Genomic DNA, 10,023 nt, shown 5'->3' with positions numbered 1-10,023 from the left:
TCCGCCAGCATGCTGCAGTCGCAAACCCCGCAAATGACGGGAATCGGTTATTTGCTTTCAGGACACTGAAGCAGAAAACGCGCCTTATTTGTAGAGAATAACGTGTCACAAGCGACTAATAAGTCATCAGAGTCAGGGGACATTTTCTGCCGGACAGAAACAAACGCGGATGGTTCAGCGCCGTCCCCGGCCTGGCCGCAGCCCGGCGCTGCCCTCAGAGCGGCGGGAGGCGGGGCCGGATTGCGGGGGGAACGGAAAGCTCCGGGCCCGGGTTTCCCGGCGTCCCGGTGCCATCCGGAGGGAAGAGTTTAAGCGGCAGCAACCTCAGGAGGGATGAGGAAGGTGGAGGTGCAGTCGCTGCTTTTCCAGGTCTCTCCTTTCTTCGTTCCCAGTCCCCGCTTGCCGCTCTTCTCCGCGGCCGGCACCGCTGCGGGCTCCGCCGGGGCCTCGAGCCGGTTACGGGCCCGGCGCGGCGCTGAGGCCGCCAGAGCAGCGCGTCGGGGCAGAGCCCGCGGCTGTCGCGGGGAGCAGTGCCGGTGCTGGTGCCGGGCTGTGCCCTGCTCGCCCCGCCGGCCGGCGAGTGGACGCTGCGCGCCGAGGGAGCCGCGGCGGGGTCGGGGTTGGGGGCGGGCACGGGCCGGGGCGGCGCGGCCGCAGCAGGGAGCCCGCGTCCCGCTGTGCGAGCGCCGGCCTCAGCTGCGTGCCTGTCCGCGCTCTGCCTTCTCTGAGAGCCGCCTCAGTCTTTAAGTTTTTACCGGGATTTAAGTGTGTCCTGCTGGGGGGAAGGTGTGTCAGTCCTGAGGGTCTTGGGCCCCTTCAGCAGAACTTCGGTTCTTAAACCAGCCCTGCTTCACCATTACGTGGCTTTTGGTTTTGCTTCAAAAATCTTCTGAAAAATACGTGGAAAATAAGGGAGAATTAGATGTGTTATCCTTGAGGAGCCATAACGCTTGACGTTAATTTCTGTGTAACTGCAGGTGGAGGTTACATGTCTGGTGCCGTTTGTCCCCCCCATCGAGGCAACGTGAACTCTTCCCTGGGGAGAGCTGGCGGGGGAATCCGGCGTGCACAGCGGTCCGAGCCCCGTCTCTGCTGCAGGCTGTGCGTTTCATAAATCAGCAGCTACATTTTCACTTGTCTGTGTTGCAGTTAATGTTACAAGAGGCACGCTATATTTTTTCACACATTTATTATAATTAGTTTTTAAGCATTAGCTTATCTCACGGTTCTGAGCATATACTAACAACAATGCGAAGGAATCCTAAGGCAAATTTGGAGATTGATGGAATTTTCAATTCTTAAGTGGTTTGTTTTGAAGTATATTAATGAGTCATAGGAAAACAAGCCAGAATATTCATCTTGTATAGGGTCAGTTGTATGGGTGTGGGAACTTGAGATATGTTTGTCCAGCCTTTCTTGGACCGATGTTGAAGGCAGAGCAATCTCACGCAACTTATTTGTATGCTGATTAAGAAAAACTTTGCAACTATAAGGACAGTAATGTACTTGAATCCTCTGTGCTATAATTTGAATCCATTTCTAGTCACAACTATAAATGACTTAGGGAACAGCTTGGTTTTGCTTTCTTTAAAGCTCATCTTTGGTTTGGTTTGGTGTGTTTCTTCTGTGTTTTTTGTTTGTTTGTTTTTAAATCAGGTCTCTGCTCTTTTATCTTAAACATTTCCAGTTACTTTAATCTTTTCCTGTATATTATGCATTTAAGCACAGATCATTCTTGATCCTTTTCTCTGGACTCATTCCAATTAGCTCATATACTTGACTCAATTTGAAGGGCAGTATTCAAGACTGGGTAAGAGTATTGCAGCTGAATTCTAGACAGTGGTGAGTAGTATGGAAGATTTGTATGCTATCAAAGCTTTACTTCTGTTTATGCATCCTGGTATGGATGATATGCTCGCTGTTGGCATATTCAGCTTCTGATCCAACTTAGAGTCCGGGTCTTCTCTGCATAACTATAAACTAGTAAGTCGTTCCCCTTCCAGCTGATTATTCCTGCCTAAATAGAAAAATCTTGCATTTCTTCTTATTAAAGTTCTCTTCCTGTTTTGTGTTTTCAATTTATGTTTGTCTTTTTTGTTTGTGTTTTTTTTTTTTTTAAAAAACCCTCTGATTAGTAAACACTGGATTAGAATTCAGAACTCTGTACTGTCACTTGTAGCTTGCTTCCATCTGTAATATTTATAAACATAATATTTACTTAGTCATTAAATAATACTAGACCTAGGAGGGTCCTCTGTGATCTTCAATGGCCTGTGTTACTTCTTGACTCTCTTTTTCTGCATGACCTTGCAGCCAAGATGAAGATAGTGTCAGTTTTATATTAAATTGGACATATGCCACAACCTAAATCCTTATCACATAGGGAAGTATGTTTTCTGACTCAAATTAGGACAAGCCTGTGTACGTCCAAGGCTGGCAGGAGACAATATTCGAGGCTTGCCTTTTGTTCTTTGATCTTTAGCAGCAGCATGTTTATTCCTTAGATGTACAAGGCACAGAGCACCCTGAAATAGATGTGGAGAAGCCTGTCCTTAGTAAATAGGATTTGAAAATATATTTGGGCCACATGGTAATGCCCATCTTGGCTCCTTTCTTGTTGCCCTGTGTCCCCTAAGTTTACCTCATCTGAGCCTTTAGTCTTTCACAGGGCAAGAAGACCACAGCAAGAAGCTCTGCTGTGCCTTTGGCACCTTGTACTACAGAGCATTTTACTCATTCACCAGGCAAAATCTTTAAAAAATGTATAAGCTAAAAACAAAATCCCTTGTGTAATATGCCACAGCTGTCTCTTACTTTGGATTTTTTTTTTCTTTGCATGTCACTATACTGTTTGAGCACTTTCCTGATGTGTAAATGAGATCTGTATGACAGTATGTTAACTAGAATTCATCAGTTCTTTCTCAGGAGGTTTTTCATTCCCTGCTAATGGAGGCTGCCTTGAGCTGTACAGAAACTTCCAGCATAGCAGAGAAGCTTTTCTCCTTTTCTCAGCCCACCTGTCTCTAGCTTCATGGTAGCACAAACTAGAAAGCATTTGGTGTCACACACTTAATCTCTCTAAACTCCCTGCCTTCACATGATGTGACAACAATTAGGAGGAAAATGGGATCTCCTAAGAGTGTTGTGTTTTCTTGCATCTTCAAAAGAGACTGAAACTGTGTAGCTGTTAAAATTCTACAGGAAAAGAGAATAGGAAAGGAAAAATTGACTTTTTCAACTGCTTCATGGCGTTGATAAGATCTATCCTGAATTATTTCAGTGAGATCAGGTAACTCATCAGTATGTTAACAACTGCGTCTAAGGTGTACATCCAAATGTTACTTAGTAAGTCCTATAATTGTATAGGAACTTCTCTATTAGAGGTGGAACAAGCCTACCAGATGACCAGGCTTTTTACCATTAGGCTTAAGAAAAAACTTGATTCACCAGACATTTTCAGTCTTCTGTGCATATGTCTTCAATCTCTTTGTACTGTGCTTTAAATTGTGGTAGGCTTTTATTCTTTGCAATGACTTTGAGTGGACTTTTCAGATGTTTCTGAATTTTTCAAAAATTAGGGACGTTAACTGTTTGTGAAGAGACAGGGCTTTGAAGAGACACTGAATAAGTTAATTTTTATTTTGCTGGTATGTAGAAAGAATATACAACTTGTGAGTTATAGTATCACAATACCACAAATTATAGTTAATAGAAATGTATTGTTTATCTCAGAGTTATTACAAGTCCTAACTGTTATATTGTTGCTTTAAAGTTTGCTTCCTCCATCCCTTTTTTGTAAGGGTAAATAGGTAATAATGTAGACTTATTCTGTTATTCTTACTACTCGTGTGGATGAATAATTAATCTATTTTAGATGCTACATTTTAGGAAGGCTGTGACTAATTTAAATTAGTCCAGAGACAAATAAAATTACCAATCAGTTGGTTTTGTGTTTGGTGTGTTTGTTTGTTTTAAAGTGGGCCTAAAAGCAATACTTAAAAAAACCCCAGAATTTTCCTAGTTTAAAAAAAAAAAAAAAAGGAGAGAAAAGAGTCTTTGAGTGCATACAGTTTACAGTTGTGACAGAGAACACTTTTCAGTTATTTTCCAGGTTTATGGGGAAAAGACAGTCAAAATAACTTTGTAGTAAAGAAAGGCTCGGTTGAGTGCAAAGAGAAGCTTTATGAGAGGGTGATGCACTGGAGTGGGAACCCTGCTGAGGTTAAGGAACCTCCTTCAGCAGAAGTTGTTAAGACCACTTTGGAGGCTGTCTAGATGTGAGTTGGCTTCACAGTGAAAGGCTTGGACTAAATGGTTGCTTGAGGTCCTTTCTTGATGTTCCTGTGAATATTTTAATAAGTTTTCATGTACCTGGGTGTTTGCAAAGTTATCATTTTTTGTCAGCAAGTCATTATGCCTTAGCTGAGACACAGTTGTTTTTTCTTTTGAAAATTTAAGGAAAATTAAACCAATGTCATGACTTTGATTTAGACTAAAATATTCATTAACATTAATTAAGATAACAACCTCTATATTTATGATGACTTCAGAGTATACACATGGATAGGTATCACAACTCTGATACTCTAACTCTGTGGTTAGATAGTGGACTTAGCCTGTGTTCATCCTTGTTTTGGGGGTTGTCCTCATTCTGGTTGTAGTTTATGTTTAACATGTTGCTCTTGGTGACTGGTTCTGGTGTTTGCTATTTTGAGATAAATCAAGAATGATTACATTACTGTTTCTTCTGGATATAGTTGATAAGATGCAGAAATGTGAATAGTAACTTTATACTTAGTTTCAATGTATTGTTAATTTTTGCTTCTCACTAACACTGTGTTCCTTTAATTTTTATTCTTGATGTCCAAGAATCCCTAGTTCTTCTCTCTTTCTCTCATCTTCATACATATTATATCTGAGAATTAGAATTACTGCTGTAGGGGAGAAATGTGTTACAGTAAGTTTTTGTGGATTTTTTCTTTAAGAATATGCTTTATTTGTATATAGCCTAAATATAATGTAGCTGAACTGTATATTATTTGGCAGTAACACGCAGGACTAAGCAATATCTGCATTACAACACAGATGACTTAAACTTGTTTGTTTCTTCTGGAAAGTATTCTGTTTTTTTCCATATCATGTAACATAACGAGTGATTGTTATGAGGAAAGCATTTTAAGCTAAGTTAAATTGGAAGTATACTAATCTAGATGATTTTGGTCTCGTGTTGAAAACAAGATAAACTTGGGCAATTATGTATTAACATCAGCCAAATAATGCTCTCTTTCTTATTTTAGGGACCTGTGGGATTTAAGAATATCTCTTCTAAGAAAATTTGCTGCTTCTCTACAGCCTTCCACATTAGTATGCAATTGATGATTTCACTTGAAATTCCTATTTGAAGAAACTAACAGGAGGCGAGGTGTAATTACTTTTTAAAAATGTTAAAAGTTCAGCAGTGTGTAACAGCTGACAGGATACCCAAGAAAAAGCCATATATTTGTGACATTTGCTATAAACAGTTTGAAACTCCATCAAAATTAGCTAGGCATTATCTGATACATACTGGTCAAAAGCCATTTGAATGTCATGTATGCCATAAAACATTTAGGCAGCTAGTCCACCTGGAGAGGCATCAGTTAACACATAATCTGCCTTTTAAGTGTATTGTTTGTCACAGAAACTTTAAAAACTTAGTAACTTTGCTAAAGCATCAGCAGCTTCATAATGAAAATCACCAGAATGATACCAAGCAAGCAGAAAACACTATGAATTTTCAGCAAGACAGGGTCACTTATGGCGTATTTCGGTGTCTTATGTGCTGGAAATCTTTTACAACTGAAGAGATGTGGATGTTGCATCGGTGCCTGAAGGCAGATCATCTACGTGGTGCCAGAAGGATAAAGAAAACCCATGCTTGTGAATCGTGTAACAAGACATTTCCATCAAGATCTAAGCTAGAAAGACACTTCCTGATTCACACCGGCCAGAAACCTTTTAAGTGTTCTTCATGCGGTAAATCTTTCAGACAGTCAACACACTTGAAAATCCATCAGCTCACACACACAGAAGAAAGGCCTTTTCAGTGCTGCTTTTGTCAGAAAGGGTTTAAAATACAGAGCAAGCTCATGAAGCACAAACAGCTCCATGCCAGAAATAAGGCCTTCCCCAATATTTTATACAAAGCAAAGACTCTTAAATATCCCAGACCACAGAACCTGTTGGAAGGAAAGAGGGATGATTTTGAGAATGCTGACACTTTTGAGTCGCAGGAGAATGACCCACATGATGTTCATTCAATTTATATTGTACCCTTTCAGTGCCCAGCATGTGAGCAGTGTTTTGAAACAGAGCAGGTCCTAAATTTGCACAAATGTTATCCGAGAGATGGCAAAAGTTCAAGTAATGGTACAACAGCATGCAGCCGCACAGTCAGCATGAAAAATAAGATCCTGATGAGGCTGAAGCGTACCGGAAGAAAGGCAACAGATTTTTCTCTGACTGACAGGAAAAAAATAAAATCAGGTCACTTTAAAAGCCCTGACCTGCTTGCAGCTAGAGATCAGCATTCTGATCAGCATGCTTCCACTAAACCTTTCAAGGATTGCCATGGCAAGCTTGACATGCACAAGGCACTTGGTAATCGGATGAAAAGGGTGTTTGCTGTGCCATTACCTTGGCAAGAGCACCCACAACCTCTTGACTTTGGAAATAATTTAAAAGGTATGCTCGCTGGTGAAAGCATGTTAAATGTCGGTGATTCACTGCATACTAAAGATGACGCTTTTTATGGTTCACCAGATGATGGTTCCTTTGATAATCCAGAAGTACTTCAGTGTGCTTTTTCAGCTTCTGCTAAAAATATACATAACAGACACAAAGTGTGTAAATGTGACAGATGTGAAAAAATCTTTCCCTCTTCATCCAAACTTCAAAGACATTATCTTATACACACGGGACAAAAGCCCTTTGGCTGTAATGTTTGTGGGAAGACATTTAGACAGTCAGCTCACTTAAAAAGACATCAGCTCACCCATACTGAAAAGAGACTGTATAAAAGCCCCGTTTGCCAGGTAGAATTTGAAAACCTGAACAAACTTTTCAATCATCTGGGAGATCACATTGAATTTAGGTCTTCTCAGCCTGTGGGTTATTCTCAAACACCTTCACAGGCATCTGGCTTTCAGGAATTTGAGCTGATTCAGTCAAACCAAGCAGCTGAAATCAAAGTTGAAATTGAGTCAGGGGACTTCGTTCCTGACACCAGCAGTAGAAACACGCAGCCCTATTTGTGTAGTAAATTGTTGGAAACAGAGCAAAACTGTTACAGCTATTGGCATGATTTTTCTGAAGGTAGTGAAAAAAGTGACGTTGTTAACAAATTGTATCAATGTAGTATCTGCTTTAAAACTTTCAAATCACCTTCTAAACTTGAAAGACATTACTTAATGCATGCTGGACAGAAGCCATTTGAATGTTTAGTTTGTGGTAAAAAATTCAGACAGGCCCCACATTTGAAAAGACATCACCTTATTCACTTTAAAGAGAGCTTAAAGCTGAGTTCTGCTGAGGAACAACCAGAGAATTTATTGCTTTTATCAAAACTAGATAATGACCTATGAAATTATATGTTCAGACTTCTGCATTATTATTATTATTAAAAGGTTTATGTTAGACTGAACAATTGACTGGAGGGGATTATATTTTTATCTTAATGGCATAACCTGGTGAAAAGTTAATTACTGTCTTCAGAACTATCTACTTGATATAATTTGTGACAAATGTGAGATATTTAAAACAAAAAAATGCAAAAAAAGCTACTTGCCATTTCTTTTCCTAAATTAATTTATAAATACACATTCTCACTCCATTAAAAATGTTGCAGCAATCTGCAGCACTCCAGGAATCAGATATTTTAAGTTACACCTTTTCCCATATAGTATTTTATTACGTTACGCTGTCTAATGATAACTATCAGAAAAGCAGAGAGAAAAAGGTAATTCCCAGCATATAGAGAAAACAGTCCTTTTACTTTCTTCTGGTTCCCTATATGTTGCACACAAAGGCCACTTGCTTCATTTCATACTTCTCTAAAAAAATAAGTGTTATTTTTATATAAAAGATACAAAAAAAGAAGTAGAAAAAGGGGAAAAAGTTTGAGGAAAAAATGTTGATGTGGCATTATAGAACAGATAATAGAAAAAATTTAACTGCTTTGAAATGTTCTTGGAGATCTATGGATAAGGAATTAGGTCTTTCTCCTTTTTATGCTAAAATATTCATGTAAGTAGACAATGCTAAAATAGGGTTTACAATCAATCCATTTCGCCACTTTATTATCTTTACTTCTTTTTATATCCCTTGCCTTTTTGAGGTTTTTTTGGCCAATTCATAGAATACTGAACTATTTTTCTACAAGAAAAGAGAACAAGAAATCATCATTACCGTTACAAATGTGCTTACTATCTGTTCCAGGTCACTTTTCTTTCTAGTGTACATATTGCACCAGTAAAAGAAACGTTCTCTAAGATGTGGTAATAACTCAGACGAGCAGTTTTAGAAAGTCATGCTCCTGCTTCATTAAATATAAGACACTGAAAATCACTTTTAGCTCAAATTAAGTAATTCTAATTTTGTATTAATAGAATCTGTAGTTATACTTTCTGGTAAGTAGAGAGCTTTGACCCTTGTGCCTGTGAGGCTGGCAAAAAGTGTAAGTGCAGTGGAGCTTTATTCATTATGAACAAGAATTAAGTTTCAGGGGTTTTTTCCTCTGCAAAAAACTACTCTTTAGGATATTTTCCTTTGTTATGCAACATCTGAATATTTGAAACCTGAAGTTTTAAATCATATTTCTGAATTAACATATGTGTAAGATATCACATGTTCTTTTAACTATTTAAATAGATATGTATTTATTAAAGTAAAATGGTTTTGATTTTTTTTTTTTATGTGGTTTATCTAGGTTTTGCTGTGGCATGAGCTTTGCAGTATTTGGTGTAAATGAAGGGAGTTTCTATTTTCACACATTACTCTTTCTCATTTTCAGAGAGAATAAAACTAGGAAAGATATTCAGAAACAGTCCATAGTTACTATGACCTTTGTATGACAGAATAATTCAATATGTTAATAATGACTATAGTTATATATTGAGATTTTTTTTCTCCCTATGTGAATTGTTTCATATTGAAAGACAGAATATTTTATAAAATGTATGGAAAGTGTATTTTAGAGCCCTTTTGAAATATTTGTAATAAACTATTTTATTTATATGGTACTTTTGTTGTATACTTCATGTGCAAGCCAGTTTTGAAACTACACAACATTCAATGTGCAGAAAAGTTTAATTCTACATATCAAAATAACTAACTTTGCATGTTAGAACGATAGGGTTTGTTTCGGATATTTTTTGTTGTAGCAATAAAATAGAAATATGTTTAAAGATAATAAGATCTTTCTTAATGAGTCACAGTCATTTTAAAAAATGCTATGTTTGAGAGTAATGTTTAGAGAACACAAAACTTGGTATGTTTTGAAAATATCAATTTGAGTAAAATGAGAGGAAGGTAATAGAGAAAGCTATTTTTCAGAGATGGACAGACATATGTGGGAGGTGTTATTGCCTGACTAATTTGGAAACTAATGTAATCTCTGGGCTAAATGGGACTTCAGAAGGGCAGTAAGGGCCACTTTGTTTATCTGGCTCTCTGCCCCCTTTAAGAAAAGTTTTGTGCCAGTATAAATTCATGATTTTAGGGGGATTATAGCATAAACTAGTTGGGAAAGGGGTAAAGCAGCATCTAAGAATCGGGGGAAAAAATTGTGAGGTTGAAATCCTGCCTCTTTTGAAGCTAACAGTAAAATTCTCCAAGTACCTTTGAGAATTTGAGCCAGAATGGTTTTCCAAGTGTTAACAAGAACATGTTGTGTTGTTCATTAGTATATTAGTCATTTTCCATAACGCTTCAAGGCAAGTTCAAGCCGTCGATCTTTAAAGTATCTTTGGTGGCAGAAACATTGCC

The 10,023-nt window shown here is 38.3% G+C and overlaps 1 protein-coding gene across 6 annotated transcripts; it reads left to right on the top strand.

The window, feature by feature from the left end:
* Positions 1-216: 216 nt before the first annotated feature.
* Positions 217-9,278, top strand: ZNF770 (zinc finger protein 770). Of its 6 annotated transcripts, none has more exons than XM_065064178.1 (3): positions 224-348; positions 978-1,101; positions 5,298-9,278. In XM_065064178.1, the coding sequence occupies exon 3, from the start codon at positions 5,442-5,444 to the stop codon at positions 7,620-7,622; it is 2,181 nt and encodes a 726-aa protein (XP_064920250.1). In that variant the 5' UTR covers positions 224-348; positions 978-1,101; positions 5,298-5,441; the 3' UTR covers positions 7,623-9,278. The 6 variants fall into 6 exon arrangements, with proteins under 6 accessions (XP_064920255.1, XP_064920250.1, XP_064920253.1 ...); XM_065064181.1 differs by having other exon boundaries at positions 232-369; positions 978-1,164; XM_065064179.1 differs by having other exon boundaries at positions 233-348; positions 984-1,101.
* The last annotated feature ends 745 nt before the right edge of the window (positions 9,279-10,023 follow it).

The sequence above is a fragment of the Columba livia genome, chromosome 5, assembly GCF_036013475.1.
Source record: "Columba livia isolate bColLiv1 breed racing homer chromosome 5, bColLiv1.pat.W.v2, whole genome shotgun sequence".
Classification (NCBI taxonomy): domain Eukaryota; kingdom Metazoa; phylum Chordata; class Aves; order Columbiformes; family Columbidae; genus Columba; species Columba livia.
This window is presented reverse-complemented; position numbering and strand designations above follow the sequence as displayed.